Genomic DNA, 20,391 nt, shown 5'->3' on the forward strand with positions numbered 1-20,391 from the left:
GACTCTTCTGCAAGGCCCCAAAAGATTTCTTTGGTGCCTCCGCCCTCTTGGCTCTGGACTGCTGCTGTTGTCATGTTCCTAAGCCTCGACAGCAGTTGTGGCCGGCCAGTCGGCCCCGGGGCTCGGGGAGCTTCGAGCTGGACTCTTGCACGGGCCACACCAAACCGAGCCATCGCCGCTCCTAGGACTCTTGACAGTCTGGAGACCCCCACGTACCCTGGGGTCAGAGTGTCGCGCTCTGTGCTTTCTCCGAGCTCCCTGCCAGCTCAGTGGAGTCAAGGGCGCATTCCTCTCCGCCAGCCCCCTGCCTGGATCATTTTTAGTTCTGGCTATTTGTGTCTGCACTTTATTTACTTCTGTGGGATGCCACTGTCAGGTTCCACAATTCCTTGTAGCCCTTGACAGAGTCTGTCCTTTTCTTCAAAGAAGTTCCCAGGCGACGCTTATTGTCACGGTCTGCCGAAGTGACAGGTTCAGGTTGACAGGAATGGAATTTGGGCTTAAGCTTTAGCAGAGGTAGCAGGACGGGCCAACCGCGCAACCTCTTGAGTTTTTAAGATTTACCCACCCTGGCGGTGGCTTGGCAGGTGCAGGCATTCCGGGGAAAAGCCTGCTAACACGTGGCTGACTTGCCCTTCGTCCGGGAGACTCGGAGCATTATTAAGTCCTGCTTAATTAGTAAGTCTTGCCTTCCTGCTGGACTCTGGAAGCTCTCGGGCCAGGCTGCCTGTAACCTGTAACCAGTACCTCCCGGGTGGGACTCCGGGGTCTGAGGCCCCTAAAGGGGGCACAGGACTAAGCGCTGATAAGCCTGGCCGTGTGGCTGTCAGGAGGAAAAGCTGTTTCTGGTGAGCTGATTTGACAGGTCCTATCTTTGGGGTTCCTGTGCGATCAGGAAGAGGCCCAGTCTCGGCTGAGCAGCCAGAGTGTTTATGTGATCAGGTGCGCAGGATAAAGACATTCATGATGCTAATTTCACTTTCTTCTCTGAACGTCTTGATGCTAATTTCACTTTCTTTGATCGGGCCATGAATTCCTGATGCAGACCACCCAGCTCACTAGCAGAATGCGCGGAACTCAGAACTAACCAGAAGGAAGCCTCCAGACTTGACTGTTAGAAGATGGTCGTGCACTGCGCTGGGAAGGGAGAGTAGTTTTAATATTTAATAAGCGTCGGTATGTAAATTTTATGCTGACAGATGAACTCTAAGTCACAGGGTCTGTACATTTAATTACAGAAAAGGATAAAGTGGGTCCCGAAACTCTGAAATCTCTAGCAGGAAGAGCCTGTGAGGGAATCAAAGGGGACCAAGCACGAATTCTGCATAAACGAGGGCTTGGGGAGCCATTAGCATTCTGGGTGGTTGAGGGAACTCCATCCTCGGGTTGGAGAGCACTCCTTGCAAGCTGCCGGGGAGAAGGGGAGAAGTAGGTAATGAGCCTTGCTCCCAGGTGACCTGCGCCCCCCCCCCCCCCGCCCTGGGGAACCCAGCAGGTGGACAGGCTCGTACTGTGCCAGTGCTGGGAGGGGGGGGGGGGGCGGGCTTGGATTCCAGGGAGCACTTCTTCCCTCTTGTCTACACTCCACGGTAGCGAAAACAGCTGCCCTGAAACAGGACGGCTTGGAACACTTGGCACCTGCAGTGAGGTAGTTGGACAACTGACAGATGTTTCCAGAGAGGGGTGGGATTAGGGGCTGTCCCCACATCCCACTCGGCCCTGCCCACTGACAGGTATGCCAGGGACGTCACCGTGTGGACGTTCGGCTCGGGGCAAGCTCCCAGGCTGGCAGTGCCTGTGCTCCCTGCCTCCTCCCAACACCTTCGTGCGCCCTGAGCACAACTCCTCACGTGTCCCTAGAGCCGTTCACTCAGAGTCAGGTTCTCAGTGGGGCCTCCTGGTGGGCCTTCTCCTCACCCTGAAAGGTCCTGCCATTGGGGGGCACCGTCTTGCAGAGGGACGAGTCCCCCAGAGCTAGAGGCTCTTTCTCGACAGTTCTTGGGTTGCTCAAGAATTTTGTTTCGCTAGGATTGCAACCAAAAGAGTGTAAATTACAAACCCCTAAGTCAGAGTTGGCCACTGGCTCGCCTGAGTTTTAAAACTCTGTCATCTCCCCAAGTGATAAAGAATCCTATTTACCCTCTCGAGGGTTGCAAATGGCATCGACTCATGCATTCGTTAATATTTTCTTCTTTGAAAATACTTTAATTCTTTCCTATTACAAACTTACAGAAAGTGGTGGGGAGCCTCCCATAACCGACAGCCAAGGCCTTGGGCTGCTGTGTGCTTCAGGCTTTTTCTTCCGTTTTCTGTTTCCACCCCACCCCCCCTCTTCTGTTTTTAGGTAATCAAGATACTACAGCTATAGGTGAGTCCTGTTCCCTTTTCGTCTTCCTGCCCCAGGCATCACCGCTCTTTCAAACCCGCGTTCCTCCTCTGTCTCTGTAGTCAGGGCAAGTCTTACGAACACCTAGTCATGATTTTTAGTGTCCTTTCCCCCTTCCCACACTCGTTGGCTGCCCTTCATGAGCTGGTAGGTTCACTGATCCCTTGTCTGCCTGGAGCCCAGATGTCCTGTGTGGATTGCGACGTGGAATTGTTTAATGTGGAAGCACTCCCTCACCGCCTCCCTGAAACGAACAAAAAAAAAAAGAAGAAGAAAGATAGCTGTCACCATCACTACTTGCTGTCTGTCAGCTGCTCTTTTCCCTTCCTTTCCTGTGTGTTCAGACGAGAACCACACGTGGACGGGTTGTGTGCACTGGTGTCTATAATCTTTCTCCTCCCTTCCCCACGGCAGAGGAGGCTGTGTGGCCCTTGTGCACCCCCGATCCATTCCTGGCATGGGCTGACCAGGGGCACCCATGGTGGCATCCAGCTGGGGTTTGCAAGCCTTGGCCTCTGGTGCTCCTTAGCCCAGATCGAGGGAGTGAGAATGAGAAAGAGATTTTTGTTTTGTTTAGTGATTTCCATCTCGGGTCACCGTTTAGATCTGGGTAATTATATAACTATAAGTAATAATTCTAGGTTTCAGGTAATAAGTGTAATTTTAAACAATTACTTTCTTGGGGCACCTGGGTGGCTCAGTCAGTTAAGCATCCAACTTCGGCCTAGGTCATGATCTCACAGTTCATGGGTTCGAGCCCCACATCTGGCTCCGTGCTGACAGCTCAGAGCCTGGACCCTGCTTCGGATTCTGTGTCTGCCTCTCTCTGTCTCTCTCTCTGCCCTTCTCCCGCTCAGGTTTTGTCTCTCAAAAATAAATAAACGTTAAAAAAAAACTAAAAACAAAAAAAAAAAACTTTCTTTTTTAGTCTGCAAATACTAAGTTCTGCTCTTCGTTAATGTAATCAACAGGCATTTATTTAGTGCCTATTATGTGCTCATTTCTTGTTCTCCACACTGGGGATCTAGGATAAAAACAGACCACTTAGGGCTTTGCTCTCAAGAAGCTGACATTCTAGAAGGTGTTGACAGACAGGAAGTAATCCAGCAGATAAACAGGGACCGATCAGCCAGCGGTAAGTATAATGCAGAGAAGGAAGGAAGGTGATTTGATGACTAGTGCTGGGTGATGACTAGGTCCAGTGGCACAGTGACAATGACATTTACCCTGGGCTCGGAATGGTAAGGGAGACCCAGGCGTATGATGATTAAGTGGCCGAAGGATTTCAGGCAGAGGGAGCAGCAGGTGCAAAGGCCCTGAGGCATTTTATTGTATCTTTCTGCTTCAAGTAAATTACAGCACGTGTCGAGGAGCACAGTCTAAGTGATTTTCTGCACACTCACTTAGGCTCAGCAGAGGTGTCTGGGTGTGTGTGTGTCTGTGGGCTGAAGGCTGTGCTGTCTCTGTTTCCCTCAGCTCTACGTCTCCTCAGAGAGCCGCTTCAACACTTTGGCGGAGTTGGTTCATCATCACTCGACTGTGGCGGACGGGCTCATCACCACTCTCCATTACCCAGCCCCCAAGCGCAACAAGCCCACCGTCTACGGCGTGTCCCCCAACTACGACAAGTGGGAGATGGAACGCACGGACATCACCATGAAGCACAAGCTGGGAGGCGGCCAGTACGGAGAGGTGTACGAGGGCGTGTGGAAGAAATACAGCCTGACGGTGGCCGTGAAGACCTTGAAGGTAGGTCTGGGGCTGCCGCCGCGGCTCGCGGCCGAACACGGTTCGTTGCTGCCGGTGGGCAGCCCAGGAAGGGCCTCTGCAGGCCTCGGCCGACCTCTTCCGACGGGTTCAGTCCCCCTCCCAGACTCCGTGCCTCCACGTAGGGCGAGTGCTGAGACACGCTGTGGTTTTTGGTGTAAAAAGATTAGTCATTCGGAGAAGTTTTTTCATTCCATGGCAAGAATCTTTTAAAGCCGTGGGTTTCCGTCCTGTCCGTGTGGCCTTTGAATCACTTCCTATTGAGAAGCAGGAGAAGGAGGGGAAAAGCTGTGAGTTTTGAAAGAAGGGGATTTAACCAAAACGCGTTGGACTCTCCAGTGGATGTTTGTTGGCAGATCTGAAAGGCAAGCGCATTGGGCGTTCCTGGCAGGTTCCATCCAGTTCTGTGTAGTGTGAGTCCCGACTGCTGGAAATGGGAGCGGACGAAGGCACGAAGGGAACGTCAGGGCTTCTGACTCGGGTTCCGGGCCATCGTTCTCTCGTCTGCACTAACGCACGGTGTTCGTAGTTTCTGGGCGGGGTTTGAAGTTCTTTGAAACCTTGAGGCCAAGCAGCGGGTTTCATCTGGGGCCCTCGGCCTTCAGGATGTGATCTGAGCTTTTTACCTGTGGCCAGAGCGTCCCCTAGCGTTGACCTGTGCCATTTGCACTTGCTGTAAGCGAACCGATTACCCTGACAACCACGCGGAGGCTGAGGGGAGGCCCTCCTGTAGCCGTTGGACAAGAAGAAGGGAAACATCCACCCGGCTGGAGGAAGGGACCCCGGCGCGCACACGCTTCTCAGGAGCCCGTCGGGCACGTGCTTGGAGACCCGGGCAGCCAGATCGCTTGCCTTTCAGGGACTCTGTTACTTACCTGCCGCCTGTGCTCAGAGGTGCAGCAAAGTGGAAATTACAGTTTCTGGCTCGTGTAAAGTGATGCTTCAGAGAAAGACTCGCAGTCTGCAGTTCTAGAAAACAAGGGTGCCTCCTGGCGCTCATATTGAACGTACCCCGCTAGACCAGCCCTTGGAGCAGGACTGACACTTGTGTGTTTTGGGTGGGGGGGCGGGTAGTGTGGTTTGGGGTCACTTGAGGACTCCTGGATACTTTCCAGACATGATTTTTTAAAAACTCAATAAACACTTAGCGAGACCCTCGTTTCTGCTTGCCAGACCCTGGGCTTAGCCCTAGGGTTGTAAGAATAGAGTTCTGCACCTCAGGCCAGCCTAGGTAGGTAGAACAGCGCAGTTAGGAGGAGAGACGGGCAATGACAGAACCTGCAGTGTGGGGTGACCGGGGCCCGAGGCAGGAGCGAGGCGCCCTCACACCGCACAGGAACGAGGTGGGGGTGGGGGGGGGACTGGTGAGCTCCCCGTGGTGGGGAGAAAGTGCAGGGTGGGTTGGTGCCGGAGTAGAGGAGCGGAGGCCTGGACAGAGGCGGAGGGCATAGAGCCCACGGTAAGTCACGGCCCCCGGAGCCGGGGACATTCTTCTGGCGGCAGTGGGGCACAGTGAAGGGTCTGATCCGCAGGAATAAGGTGATTGGATACGCGCTGCACCGGCCGCTGCCCCGTCCCCCCACCCCCAGACCAGGCAAGTCCAGGGAGAGGCGTGTGCTTGTGCTCAGTGTCCCGATCTGGCGCAGGGCTGAACACCAGGCCGGCCTCCGGGCCTTGACCAGCTTGAGAAACTGTTAAAGGCCCGGGCATCACCCACACGCTCGCCAGTATTTGCACACGTGAAACAAAGAGGAACAAAAGCACAGAATTCCTGGTTTCCACCCAGCAAGGCTTGTTTGAAAACGTTAGAAAGAGGGAGAGTTTGCACTACTCGAAGCGTGGGGAGGACACAGTCCAGCAGCTGACGCTGTGACCTTGGTTCCTGAGCTGCCGCCAGGGAGTCAGGGCAGGGCGCCTCCCGGAGGGACTTGTCTGGCAGTGGTGGCTTTCTTGTACCCGCAAATCAGACTTATCGGGAAGTTGGGTGCCTTTTAGAGTCTATTTCTCTAATGATACACTACTAAACTTTTGTTTTTTTATACTTTCAACGGTTTTCCCCAAGAGCCTTATTAACTTACAGTCCTACAGCCGGTAAAAAAGTACAGAATCCAGTTGTGTGGATTTCTCGGAGTCGTCACCCCAGGTGATAGCTAATTAGGGAAAAGGGAAGGCGTCAGATTCTAGAGATGTGTCAACCCAAAATCAGTACAGTACTGGGCAAGTGCGAAGTAAATTATCCCTTCTTCCTCCTCCTCGGCATAAGGCACATCTCTACAATAGGGTTCCCGCTTGTCCAGTAAGATTGATAGCACTATTTGGGGCATTTATCGCCCTTGGAGAGGTGAGGTTGAGAACCTTGAGTGGGTTCTAAATGACAGTTATGGTTACTGTTCATTGAGCTCTTACTATGGGCCTGCAGTCTGAGTGCCCCGCTCCGTGTGTAGCATCTCACTTAATCCTCACAGACACCTTGTAAGGGAAGGGCCCGCCTGTCACTGCCATTTCAGGCTTGAGGAACGTGCAGTGCGGGTGGGCCAGGTAACTGGCCTGGTGTTACCCGCTGGGGAGCCGCAGACCCGGGGTTCCGGCCCAGACATCCTGCCCCAAAGCCCAGCTCCTTTCTTCTCCTCCTTTCCTTAAACGTCATTCCAGTTCTCACCCCTCGCACACCATGCAAAATACGTCAACCACAGTCATGCGTCTTAGACAACTCCCATCCCCATCCCCTCCCCCCATTCACTTCCCCTCGGGTGGCCTCTAGATCTCCCTTGCTCTTCAGGAGGACGCTTTGGAAAGCCCTGGCAGCTCTTGGCACCAGACCCCAGCCGGGCACCTGAGTCTCAGTCTGCTCCCCACCATCCCCTGGTCCGTCCCATCCTGCCTGTTTTGTGTCGCTGGCCCCTCAGAGGGCAGAGGCAGACCCTCTTGAAGCAGCAGGGGGTGGCAAGACCCTGCTTTAACCCGGACTCTGTGTTGATCCACCAGGCAGCGAGCGTTGGGTCCTGTACCTTCAGGGCCCGAGACCAGAAAACGGGAGACAGGAGGGTGCTAGGCTGACCCCTATGGGCGGGAAACTGGAATTACAGCAAAGGCCACCGACTGGACCTGCTAGTTTGAATTTTGACATTATTCACCAGGTCCTAGGCTTAACTTTACCTGCGTGTGATCAATGCTAAAGGTGGGATGTGCCTGAGAGAAACAACCGTTCGGTACAGGGAAGTCCCACGTTTCAAATGAGCTGTATTCCAGAAGTTTGTTTATGAGCCCCCCTTTTCTTCCTATGAAGCCGTTCTGAAAGTCCTAGAATCGGGGAAAGACTGCTCTCGATCTAATGTGGCATTGGGATTGGCTCCTAAGCTCCTGACAGACTTACCGTTAGAAAAGTGGAAGATAACGTTGATGAAAAACGTTAAGGCTTAAATTCTTTACCTGTTTTTTGAATAGGTAACGTATGCACACAGTATCCTCCCCCCTGGATTTTTGTGCCCTTCCGGAAGTAGTCCACGTGTGGGTGTCCCTTCTAGCCGTAGGGCAGCATGCTGTGGACACTGCCCTGCACCTCCTAGTGGCCACCCCACGTAGCTCGGCACCCGTTCCACATCGGTATACGCACGGGGGTCTTGCTTTCGCGTGGATGCCTTCCGGCGTCTAGCAGCCTTCAGCGGGCATTTGTGTCCTTTCCGGTACTTTGCCGTTACAGACCGTGCCCCAGGGGTTCTCCCCGTTGGCCGTGAGGAGACTGTCCCGGTGCCAGTTTGCACGCGGCCAGCCGTGCCGAGAGAGTGCCTCCGTTGCCCTGCTCCGCCAGCCTGTTTTGGTTGGGGTTTTGTTTGTGGTGTTTTCCCCCAGGCAGTTGGTTCTACTAGAGAGCTGCAGAAATGAGCAGAGAAGCAAGGGCTCCAGGATGGCCCTGGACAGTCGCACGCGCTGGCTCTCTGACTTCTGAGGGGGCTGGGCGTCAGGGAGAGAGGCCGCGCGACCTGGAACCCACCGTTGCGCGCTCTCGCGGCGGGTTCTGTTCTGGCCGTGGGCTGGATACGCCTGCGAACCCGAGGGCCCGAGTTCTGGGGGCTCGGTGTGCGATTGTTTCCGCGGATCTGGCGGGTGAACCGCTTTCCTCGGTCTGGCTCTGAAGCTCGGCCCCATCTCTGCAGCCCCGTCTCTGGCGGGTGCGGGATGCTGCTTCCCTGGGGTCGTAACCTTGCTCCCCTGCCACTTGGTTGAGAACCAGGGAGAGAGGGGGAAACGGACCTCTTAGCCCCTCCCCCCGGGGACTTGGTCCCTGCTGAGACTCAGGGAGGCACCCGTGGGACACTGAGCCACCGATGTCTCCGTTATGCCGGAGAATACCTTCACTTGGGGGCCAGGCCAGGGAGCAAAAAGGGTGAATGAAGCTGGTTAGAAAACCAGAAAAACAGAAGATGTTGGGTCCAGAGAGTGCCTATCTGTGACACGACGAAAACGGCCGGCTTCTCAGCCGTGTTCGTTACAGTAAAAGCGGGTCCTGCCGGCTGAGTGCTGCCCGCGTCTGGGCGCGGTGCTCGGGACTCTGCACACGAGGCAGATGCTGCTGTTTTCCCGGTGTGTAGACGGGACCTTGTTCAGAGACCTCTCTTCTCTGGCGTGTGAATAACCGAGCTCTGTACGTGGTCACACAGCGGCAGGGCTCGACCCACATAGCTCTGAAGCCATCCTTCTAACCACCCCTGTACCGGCCAGGCCTTCGTGTGCATCTGGGCCAGGCCAGTCGGTCCCCATGAGGAGAGCCGGCCGACCCACCTGACTTCCAACGGACAAGGCCGAAACTCCGCGTTCACTCAGTGGTGCTTTCACCCTAATTATCTGTGTTCATTTTACTCCGTACGTGGAAGATGTCTCTTTGAAAAGATGACGGAGGGGCGCGTGGGTGGCTCAGTCGGTTGAGCATCCGGCTTCACCTCAGGTCATGATCTCGCGGTTTGTGAGTTCGAGCCCCGCATCGTGCTGACAGCCTGGGGCCTGCTTCGGATTCTGTGTCCCCCTCTGTCTCTCTGCCCCTCCCCTGCTTGCGCTCTGTCTCTCTCTGTCTTTCAAAAATGAATAAACGTTGAAAAAAAAGAAAGAGTTTAAATGAAAGGAAAGGAGCATAACAGGATAGTTTCCCGGTTAACACAGCTACTTAGAAGAGAATGCTGCTGGTAGTGGCAGCTGTAGGTTGAACCCGGCCGGATTCCACCAGGGGGAGACAAATTCACGCCGATTGCCCTGAAAGAAAAAAACAAGGAATTATTTATACCATCCACACGTGTGTGTGAGTGTGTAGGAATGAGGGGGAAGACAAAAAGACGGGCAAAAAGAGGAGAGGGATGGCTCCGAAAGCCGTATCGTTGTTCTCGCGTGTCCACGCCTCTCAAGATCTAGAACGTGGTTCTTCTAGAAAAGCGGCAGCAGCGGTCAGAGCCCACGATCTCTGTGAGATGGTTTCACTGTGCAGAGTTGGTTATTGTGGTGCTTGAAAAGAAGGAAAGCTCCCCTTGCCCAGAAAGCTTTATTTGAGAGCTGCGTCGTGAACCTCCTGTTGGCCAGGCGAGGCTCTTGAGGCCCCCGGTCCCTACGTGAGCAGCATCGTCTCGGCGGATTCCAGAAGGCTTCCCAGCCCTTGACGGCAGCGCGTCACCCGGTGTTTCAGACGCGCCAACGGCATGCTCTGCGGAGCGTGTTAAGGAGCAGAGAGGACTCCCAAGAATCGAACAGCCAGCGGAGCGGTGGCAGGGATGAGTTCTTGCCCTCCGTACGGCTTGACACGGAGACTACCTACGATGTCTCATTGACAGAGCAGCCCACGATTTTTAAAGAGCAGCCAATTGCATCTGAGTTTCAGCCTCAGAGAGCCCTAGACTAAGTGATAATGGGCTGACACGTATCCTCAGCGGTCACGCTCCGCTTGTAGACATGATTGGCCGCAGCGGGAACGTGCTGAGTAGAGGTTGACCTGTCCTCTGGAAATCTCCACGTGCAGGGGCAAGAATGGCGCGGCCACCGGGAGGCTGCAGTCAGGACCCTTTGAGTGCTCTGCCTCCTGAAGGGGCAGGCACGACCTGGAAGGTTCCGCCTTGAAAATAAGCCTGATGAAGCTTTGCTCTTGGGCGAGTCTAGTTTTCCAGGCGTTCACTCCCCATCTGCCACGCGGTCTTTCTCTCCGGGCAGACGTGGACTCCGTGTTGAAACTCGGAGGGTGGTGTCCTGCCTGTCTCGTTGGCCTTCGTGGCCAGGCTCTCGCACGCACGCGGGCCACGCCATTGGCCACCCGCTGGCTTCTGGTCGCGGCAGTCAGAGGACAGTGGGTTCTTTAAGTCCTAAAGAGGTTTGCCTGATGCAGGCCACAGCAAGCCTCCCGTGTAACGGGGCCAACTGTGGTGTGTGGGTCCAGGGGCAAGGCCCCCTCGAGTTGAGCCCCCACCCAGAGCACGTGAGATGGGGGGATAGCATCACGTTTGCTCTGGGCGTTTGCTAATATTCTTTGTCTCTGCGTGGCGTTCAGATACGGTGAACTTGCTAGAATATGACATCTCTGATGATACCCGTGAATCCGTCGTCAGGGGGGCTGCTGGGGAGGATTATTGTAGAACCCGTAAATCGACCCGGTGGATAGTGGTGATTGCTTCGTTGAGACCCCCATAGCTCTGCATTTCGGGCATCCTCTGTGGTACAGAGTGTTTTGAGGTGGTATTCTTCTTTAGGATAGTATCGTTTTGTGTCAGGGTCTCTTCCATTAAATTGGGTACATTTCTGATTCTTCAGGTGTTACATATATATATATTTTTTTAATGTTAAGTGTTTTAGGACTCCTTGGAAACCAGCTCTTCTTTAGGGAAATAGAACTATCCTCTGCATAGCAGCCCCCAGAAGCAAGTTGCCAACATATATTTATTGTTGGGGAAAACTCTTCTTTTTTTTTTTTTTTTTTCAATGTTTTTTTTATTTTTGAGAGACAGAGTGTGAGCAGGGGAGGGGCAGAGAGAGAGGGAGACCCAGAATCCGAAGCGGGCTCCAGGCCCCGAGCCGTCAGCGCAGAGCCTGACGCAGGGCTCGAACCCACGAACCGTGAGATCATGACCCGAGCCGAAGTCGGACGCTCAACCGACGGAGCCACCCCCGCGCCCCATCAAAGGGGAAAATTCTTTACGCCACGGGGGGCAGTAATCGATCCACTGCAGGCATCGTGCAGGTCGGCCCTGGCGAACCGGGGTGGTTGTCGGTCGAGGCTCCACTTGGTACTAACCGTTCAAGCCGTGCTTTCCTGCTCGAACACTTTCTTTGCTGAGACAACTTCCTCCCCTTTTCTCCCCCAGGAGGACACCATGGAGGTGGAAGAGTTCTTGAAAGAAGCCGCAGTGATGAAGGAGATCAAGCACCCCAACCTCGTGCAGTTGCTGGGTGAGTGAGCTCTCAAGAGACGGCCTCTCTCTTACGCCCCCTGGGGTGATGCGGGCGCTATGACAGAGGAGGGGAACGCGTCTGACGTGGACGTCTGTCCTCTGGCGACACGCGGCCCGTGGTGGCAAGGAGGCCGATGCGGGATGGCGTGGGCGTGGACGGAATAGGCCGTTGCTTTAAGTGGAGACCCCAAAGTCGTCCGGTGCAAATCTCAGCCGGCCTCTGAGACCAGAGGTTTCGAGAGTCCCTTCGCTGCAGTTCTCCCGTGAGCAGACGTCGCCACGTGGGGGTGACGTGGGCTGTGGGGTGTGCACCTGACCTTCGCTTCTGCGCTCGGTGGCGGCGTCTTCTGTTCGAGTTCAGGGGCTCGAGAGGAAGAAAAGAGCGTGGCCACCTCCCTCCCACAGGAACACATCACAAGCCACGAGTGCTTGGGACAGTATTAGACGTCGGGCCCCAGACTTTGGGGCAGACACAGAACGTGTTTCGGGGCTCTTTTCTTTCATTTTCTTTTCTGTTTTTTAATTTTTTTTTTTTTTTTATGTTTATTTTTGAGAGAGGGGCACGGAGTGTGAGCGGGGGAGGGGCAGAACGAGAAGGAGACACGCAGCATCCGAAGCAGAGGCTCCGGGCTCCCGAGCCGTCAGCACGGAGCCCGACGCGGGGCTCGAACTCGTGAATGACGAGATCGTGACCCGAGCCGAAATCGGACGCTTAACCGACCGAACCCCCCCCAGGCGCCCCTCAGGGGTCCTTTTCTGGTGCTTGTGCAGTCGGGAGCAGAGCGGCCCCCCGAAGCCCTCAATGTCTGTCTTGTTGGCAGGGGTCTGTACCCGGGAGCCCCCGTTCTATATAATCACTGAGTTCATGACCTATGGGAACCTGCTGGATTACCTGCGGGAGTGTAACCGGCAGGAGGTGAACGCTGTGGTGCTGCTGTATATGGCCACGCAGATCTCGTCAGCCATGGAGTACCTGGAGAAGAAGAACTTCATCCACAGGTAGGGGCCTGGCGGAGCAGCCCTCCTCGCGGCGCCGCGGAGCGGGCGTGGGGCCCGGGCAGCCTCCTCCACGACGCTCCAGCCCACAGGGCGTGAGGGCTCAGCCTCTCGCCTCAGCGCCGGCGGCACGTCGGACGCTGGAACAGAGGCAGACGCCGGGTTCCTGACTTTGCCAGCTCCGGGCGCGCGTCTGGGCCCACGGGGCAGTGGGTCCCCGCGGTAAGAAACACTTCCCTCGGGAGCATCTTGGACTGAGCGGAATATCCAGCGAAGCCCCTCAGAGGCGTCCGTGCTCCCCGGGGAGGCAGAGCGCTCGGTGTCACCAGGAGTGACCTCCCCCGCGGGGGGGGGGGGGCTGGCGTCGCGCCCACACCGCCCCGCGGGTACAGCCGGCGCGTGGCTTTTGTTTCCGAGCGGCGTGTTTTCTGCGCCCGCCCCCCCTTCCCTTTATTTCATTCTCCACTTAGCTTGCCGTCCTCCGGTCCGGGGACGCGTCCACGATTGTCAGGACGGCGTCAGTGCGGTCCTGAATTAAGCGCCTTTGCTGTTCTAAAGCCTGGAGGGCTTTGACCTTCAAGCGGGCCGCAATTATCTTGCTGTTCGCATTCTTTGCTGGTGGAAATGGCTTCCTGGCAAAGGAGGGTTCTGTCCGAGCAGGACAGAACCCGATGGGCTTTGCCGGTGACTTTTATACAAGACGTTCTCCACGCCACCGCCCTGAACTTTCCTCCCCAATTAACTCAAGCATGAGACCCGTACATGAGATTTCACAGCGAGGGACGAGAGTAGAATGTGTGAGACGTTGGCGCTTCCTTGTAAGACAGATTTCCTGTGCTGCACGAGAGCCTGATTCCGATGCGCCTGTCACTCAAAGGGTGAACCCTCTGAGGCTGCAAATTGAGATTTCTTGACTTGTGGTTCGCTTTGCATGGCTACGTCTGTCCCCCCTTCAGTTCACAGACTTAAAACGCTTTACCAAAATCCTATTAGGCACAAGTCTTCTGTATTTAATTGCTCTCTGATTGCTGACGATCAGGCGATCTTACCTTCAGCCATCGCCTAAAGGTGCTGCCTCGTCGCATCCCCCTGTTGCGTTTTGCCTTGTGATTTCATGGTTAACATCCGTGAACCAGAGATTAGACTCCCACCTCCTTGGGAGAATCCGGAGGCGAGAGGAAGCCGATTATACGGGAGAGAATTTTTAGGATACGTTCGGATACGCATCAGGAGGAAATAGGAAAGTAGGAAACACAGTTTGGAGAGGAGGAGGGGGCGGAGTGCTATGGGCTTTATTTTATTTTGTCCTCTGTCAAGTCTGGATAGGCCACATGGAGACTCCCTCCGATGGAAGTTTCTCCCAGTTGAGGACTGGCTGGTGCCTTCGTCCCCCGTGCCTGCCGTAGAGCCGTCCTAACCCAGCAGACCCTTAGGTGATTGCAGATAGGCAGGTGTGAGTTAAAGCGCTTCACGTATTAAGTCACGACCACTCACGACAAGCCTACGAAGTAGGCACTGCCATCATCTTCGTGTTACGGGTGCGGTAACTGAGGCCCAGGGTAATGAGCTTGCTCCCGCCCACCCTCTGCTACCTCTCCCCGCGGTGGGAGCCCGGGCGGATGCTGAGGCACGGGCACAGGTTCCCGGGGGACTGGACGCGGTCATCGGGAGGGCGCCTTCCCTCAGTGGCGGTGGATTTGCGGAGCCGGGAACGCGATAGCCACAACTCTCACGGCTGAACTCTCTCTCTTTCCCCAGAGATCTTGCTGCCCGAAACTGCCTGGTAGGGGAGAACCACTTGGTGAAGGTGGCTGATTTCGGCCTGAGCAGGTTAATGACAGGGGATACGTACACAGCCCATGCCGGGGCCAAGTTCCCCATCAAGTGGACAGCGCCAGAAAGCCTGGCCTACAACAAGTTCTCCATCAAGTCCGACGTCTGGGGTAAGGGCTGCCGCTGCGGCTCCCGGTCGGCCCTCACCCGCAAGCGTGGGCTCCTTGTCCCGGTTTTCTTTGTCTCCTTGCCTTTCGCTGCCTCCCTCTCACTCCTTCATTTGTTTTCCTTCATCCCTTAATTCTCTTTCTTACCGTTTTTTTCCTTTCTCACCTTACAATCTTCGCTCCCCTGTTTTCTCCAAAAGGAAGTAAAAGCGGAGTTTTCTTCCAAAATAATTCAGGTTGCCTTCCCCCCGCCCCCTAACTTCCCATCTCCAGCCCGAGCTTACTGCTTGGGTTTGTGGGGGCACTTAGCCCAGCCTGCAGGCACCCACGATTTTCTGTAGTTTGGTTTGGGCTTTACATAGGATATTGCCCCCTGAAGCTTCATGTGCCAGTATTTGATTTGTGTCTTTTGTTAAAGAACTTGTTACAGCAGGTAGTAAGCATACGCTGAAGAAGCATATGCTCATTGCACAATGAGCCCGAGGTACGCGTCACCCAGCTTTACCGGCCGTCGCCTCATGGCGCTCCTGAACCCTGTACCCCGCCCCCTGCCCCGACCCTTACTATCTTGAAGCAGACCCCCGATAGCATTTGATTTTGTCCATAAATACTTCAGTATGAGTCTCTTAAAGGTGTCTCTTTTTTATTCTTGTAACCACATCGCCCTTCCTCCCCGAATTGATCGTCATTTTGAATATTACGATGCAGTCAGTGTTCACATTTCCAGTTGAGTGTTCGTAGTCCCGCTGTCGTGGTCCGTTTGAGTTGAGATCCGGATACTGTCCACACAAGGTGGACGGTTGATGCCCCGTCAGTGCCCTCTGGTCTGCAGGCTCCCTCTCCGTATTTGCCTTTCGCTCGCTCGCTGTTTGTGGAAGAAACCTCACGTGTCCTTGCAAGTCTCCCACACTGTACCCCGTGCTGTGATTTAATGCGTTCCTCTGTCTTCGGTACCCCTACTAAATGGGCAGTGGGATCTGGACAGTTTGGTCACGTTCGGGTTTGACTTTTTTCTTTTAGCAGGAGCACTGGGCGCGCTGTGCCGCGCTTTGTAGCTGCACAGTGCTCGATTTGCTCTCTTTTTTGTGATTTCAGCAGTTTCTAATCCCCAGTGCCGAGATCCACTGATTTATTAGGGGTTGCCAGACGGTAATTCTCGAATGCTGTCACTCCTCGTTCCCGGCTTAGCTCAGTACGGCTGTCAGACGAAACCCTCATCTGCTGTGGGGTTACTTCAGGGTATAGTTCACACAGGAAAGGCCGCATAGTTGTTTGTCTCCTTGCCCGGGCTTACCAGGGGTCATGCAAACGAGCTAGTTTTTTAATACCCTCGGATGGTGACCAAGTACATTTTTGGGGTTTTTTGGGTTTTTTCCTTTTGTGATGATATATATGTATATATATGTATGACGTGTTTAGATGTATTTGATGTGTTTTAATCCACGGTAGTTCTTCTCCTTATTGATAAGCAGAGTGTCTCCTGTTTGGCCAGTTTGCTCCCTTTTGACAAGACCCCTTGTAGTCTTTGATGGCGTCTGTGCTGTCTAGAGTGATTAAGATATTCCAGGTTCGTTCCTGCCCTGAACCTGAATCATGCATTCTCCAAGGGGTCCTTGGATCCCTTCAGTGGGATCTGGGATTTCAAGCCTACAATCTGGGCTTTCAAAGATTTTGTAAGATTTTTATGAAATGTTTAGAGTTGGAAGGGGCCCTGGAGATAATCTCATATGCCCCGAAAGGAGACGTGGCCCGTCTGAGACCCTTAGCCAGGTGATCTCAAAACTAGGAGTAGAAATGGCATCCTGATCTCCAGCCCTAGGTTCCCTGCATCACAAATCCCAGTAAAGATGGTCACCTTACCTCAGAGACCCTGGAGAGTCCGATCAGTACAGTCTCTTCTCCCCTGCGGTGCGTTTTAGTCTGGTTCTGTCCTGGGCTGTTGGTCGTTAAAGGCCTGGTAAAATGTTGGTGTCTGGCCTGCTTCTGAGGGTGTGGTGGCTGCTGCTTTTTTTTTTTTTTTTTTAATGTTTATTTTTGAGAGAGAGCCCAAGTGGGGGAGGGGCAGAGAGAAGAGGGGAGACACAGAATCCGAAGCTGGCTCCAGGCTCTGAGCTGTCATCACAGAGCCCGACACAGGGCTCGAACCCACGAACCGTGAGATCATGGCCTGAGCCGAAGTCGGATCCTTAACCGACTGAGCCACCCAGGCGCCCCCTGAGGGCATAGGTGCTTATAATGTCCACTACACGGGTAACCAATTTCAAATGCAGGAGAGTTAAATTTGCCACATCTTGAACAACCTTCCTCTCTCTTTTTCCTTGCAGCATTTGGAGTACTGCTTTGGGAAATTGCTACCTACGGTATGTCACCTTACCCAGGAATTGACCTGTCCCAGGTATACGAGCTGCTAGAGAAAGACTATCGCATGGAACGCCCGGAAGGCTGCCCAGAGAAGGTCTACGAACTCATGCGAGCATGTGAGTCTTCCCCAGCCGGTGGTAAAACTTCTGTGTGGGCTTTGTAAGAAATTCCCGTGCAGGAGTGTTTTCCTAAAGTCAAAAAGTATTTCCCTTCCTGTCTTTATTCACATTCTTCAGAAGCAACTAATATAACAGCTGCATGCTTACTCAGATTCCGTGTCTCTATACACGTTATTTATACATAGTATTTATGTGTGAGGCTCTTTCTGTTTTTCATGCAAAAATGGGATGGATGGATACCAAACTTAGATTTCTTATTTAAAAATGCAAATTCCTGGGCCCTGCCTCCAAACATTCTGCTGTAATAGGTAAATACTCCCGGTGACATTTACCTGGGTTGGTTTTATTTCGTGTGTGTGTGTGTGTGTGTGTGTGTGTGTGTGTGTGTGTGTGTGTAAAACAACTCCCTCAACTTTTTTTGCACACAGCCGTAAGGCTCACGTCAGTTTCATGTCCATATTTCAAAGATCCCGTCCTCTCTCCATCCCCTTATTTTTATACAGCTGTTTAGCTTGCCGTTAAACGATGTATTCATCCATCTCTTCCCCTTTGGATGGACATTTCCTTGTTTTACACCTGTGTTTGGCTTTTGCCATCGTGAGCAAAGCCAGGATGAACGCCCTCCTACGTAGACGTCCGTACATTGTGCCGGTAGTTGTGGCAGTTGACCTGTTGGTCCAAAGAGTTATTTGCGTTTTAAATTCTGAAAGATTTTACCGAATTGTTTTCCAGGAAAGGTGTACCAATTTATATTCCCACCAGAAGTGTAGGAGAGTTAATTCTGCATCCTTACCAACACGAGCCTCCGTCAGTCCATCATCCTCATGTTAACCTTGTTTTAATTAGCCTTTCTGTACTGGTGAGGACTTTAGACTTTGATAACCCAGAAGTGAGGGTCAAATGGAAGCCACGTGACTCCGTGATTCTCTGCACTTGATTGAGTGGGGCCGGGGAAAAGATTTATAAATGCACTTCTTGCTGGGGCTCTACAGTCCATATTCCTGCCAGTATCTAAGGTCTTTTCGCATTCTTAATGTCTGTGGCAGGACACGGTGACATTTGTCACTTGTCCCAGCACAAGATGGTTAGCAAGATGTGGGGTGCTTCTTTCATCACCAGATCTTCCTGGAGAATTACTAGCCCCACACTTGTTAGCAGGGCCTCATGCGTGGTCTGCCTGGGTCTCGTCTGTCCAGGTTGGCAGTGGAATCCCTCCGACCGGCCCTCCTTTGCTGAAATCCACCAAGCCTTTGAGACCATGTTCCAAGAGTCCAGCATATCAGATGGTAAAGTGCCCATTCCTGGGGGTGCCTGCAGTGGGGCGAGAGGTTGGGATGGAAGGGACGGCCGGGCGGGGCTCCAGCCCGGTGGAGCTCTTCACTTCCGGCTAGAAGAGCCCCAGGCCAGCAAGTTATCTGAGACCAGAAGGCCGGGCAGAGGCGTGGAGCGTGGAGATCTCTGTCTTGTGGCCACGCACCTTTCCGGAAAGTACCGAGTGCGGTTTTCTCAGCATCTGCGTCTCTTTTTCTGTACCTGCGCGTGGATGACCACTCTTGCCTGAGAAACAGAGAGAACGCCAGACTGACGCCATTACTAACGGCCGCTGATTTTTGTTTTTGTTTTCGGTGGTTCTTAGAAGTGGAAAAGGAACTGGGGAAAAAAGGTGTGCGAGGGGTTGCGAGTACTTTGCTGCAGGCCCCAGAGCTGCCCACCAAGACGAGAACGTCCAGGAGAGCCGCGGAGCACAAAGACCCCACTGACGTGCCCGAGACGCCCCACTCCAAGGGCCCAGGAGAGACCGGTACGTCCCCCCACCCCCACCAGGCCCAGAGGGGTCCACGCCGTCAGGGCCAGCGTAGGCGGATGGGAAGCAGTGAGTGCGCCTGCACGGCGGGCGGGCTAACTCTAATTCCTTGTCAGTGGTCCAGCTTGAAAAGAAGAAGGTTCCCCACGGCGGCCCACCCTCCTCCTGGGAATCATCAGGAACCATTGGCTTCGGTAGTTAGCTCAGTCAGGTAGGCACAGGTGCTGATGAAACCGATGGGGAAGACAAACCCGCCTTCTCGTGGATTATTCACGGCATTTGTGGTTGCTCTTGCAGGGCAGATACAGCAACAGTAAACACTGAACCAGGTAGAGAGCAGCTTGTGGCAAAAACGCTGGTACGAACAGCTCCCTGGGACGGACGGAGCCGAGAGACGCCCGTGGCACAGAGCCGGCGTCCGCGCCTGGTCTCTGACGCAAAATCCTGTCGGCCACCGTTCCCTAGACGAGCCAGCGAGGTGGGGGTGGTGCGGGGGTCTCAGGATGCTCGCAGGAATGCTGCTCGCAGATGGGGACCTGGTGGCCCCCGTGCGCCGTGCTCTCCTTTGAGTTAGGACATGCTTGTGGAGCGCTTGCCCCCCCGTCCCCCCCCCCCCAAACCCCAGAAATCTGGGTTCGTAGAGGCTCCTAGGGGATGCTCTGATGGACCACAGACCGAGCGAGTGGGAAGGGGCACGGCAAAGCCCGAATTATGGGATGTTTAGCCATAGCAGGATCTGTAGTCCCAGGTTTCCCCCTTTTTTTTTTTTATGTTGTGTGCCCATGTCAGTTAAAAAAACAAACAAAAAAAGATGGGAAGCCTGGGTGTAGATGTGTATGACTGTGCAAATATGTGTAACTTAAAATATACCAAAAACGTACACTTAGAAGGTTTATATAAGAAAAGAAATCCAAATTATGATGTTTTCCCTCCACACCCCCCGGGTCGCCCTGCTCACCCACCCTGGAGGCCGTGGCATAGAGACCATCCAGAACCTTGGACCTTTGTCCTTCTGTCGGGTGTCATGATTTTGGCAATTCGGTGGTGGGAATGGGGAGAGGCCACCGTGGAAACTTCAGGCTTATGAGAAGCCCGGTGATACACAGCCCTGTTCATTTTCGGCCGTCGGGATTCGCGTGTCGTCTCCTGGTGAGCCGAGAGTGCCGGCTCTTGGGTCCTGCGATGGGGCTGCGCACGGGTCGTTAGAATCTCACTTTCTCTGCCTTCTTCTGCTGGATCGAGGTTTGGGGAGGTCCTCAGCTTTCCCCGAGCCGGGTGTCCTGCGTGCCACCCGGTGTCCTGAGGGGCGCCCCCTTGTACCTCTGCTGCGGTTAAGGACGCCCCCTGTGCTGCTCGGGTGCTGACAGAAAACCGCTCTCCTCACAGCCGCCCCCTGAGGGCGACTTCTGTCATTCACTGGCCCCGAGCTTGGCAACACCAGAAAGATTTCTTAGGAGCTATTATTCGTGTGTAAAGAATGCCCATTTAAACATCTGTAAAGGTCAGTCCTTGTTTGCCAAGCATAATAGCCCATTGTCGCTGCGGTGAGCGTCCCCTTCCCTTCGGGCCCCACCTCCGAGGAACCATGATTGGCAGGTCC

The 20,391-nt window shown here is 54.1% G+C and overlaps 1 protein-coding gene and 1 long non-coding RNA gene across 11 annotated transcripts in view; one reads left to right on the forward strand and one right to left on the reverse strand.

Moving 5' to 3' along the window:
* ABL1 (ABL proto-oncogene 1, non-receptor tyrosine kinase) overlaps positions 1 to 20,391 on the forward strand; it is a 149,362-nt gene that overhangs the window by 118,448 nt on the left and 10,523 nt on the right. For 7 of the 10 annotated variants that reach the window (XM_042965330.1, XM_042965334.1, XM_042965335.1 and 4 more), the window contains 7 exons: positions 3,863 to 4,135; positions 11,485 to 11,569; positions 12,393 to 12,570; positions 14,326 to 14,510; positions 16,832 to 16,984; positions 18,184 to 18,273; positions 18,624 to 18,788. In XM_042965330.1, the coding sequence (XP_042821264.1) occupies positions 3,863 to 4,135; positions 11,485 to 11,569; positions 12,393 to 12,570; positions 14,326 to 14,510; positions 16,832 to 16,984; positions 18,184 to 18,273; positions 18,624 to 18,788 (1,129 nt within the window). Of the gene's footprint in view, positions 1 to 3,862; positions 4,136 to 11,484; positions 11,570 to 12,392; positions 12,571 to 14,325; positions 14,511 to 16,831; positions 16,985 to 18,183; positions 18,274 to 18,623; positions 18,789 to 18,907; positions 19,286 to 20,391 lie in introns of those variants that run through there. The other 3 variants (XR_006210838.1, XM_042965338.1, XM_042965337.1) reach the window with 2 other exon arrangements.
* Positions 4,129 to 6,532, reverse strand: LOC122233290. The gene is made up of 3 exons (XR_006210839.1): positions 6,232 to 6,532; positions 5,029 to 5,122; positions 4,129 to 4,410 (listed from the first exon to the last, which is right to left on the reverse strand). It is a non-coding gene; the product is annotated as an uncharacterized LOC122233290 (long non-coding RNA).

The sequence above is a fragment of the Panthera tigris genome, chromosome D4, assembly GCF_018350195.1.
Source record: "Panthera tigris isolate Pti1 chromosome D4, P.tigris_Pti1_mat1.1, whole genome shotgun sequence".
NCBI classification, from domain to species: domain Eukaryota; kingdom Metazoa; phylum Chordata; class Mammalia; order Carnivora; family Felidae; genus Panthera; species Panthera tigris.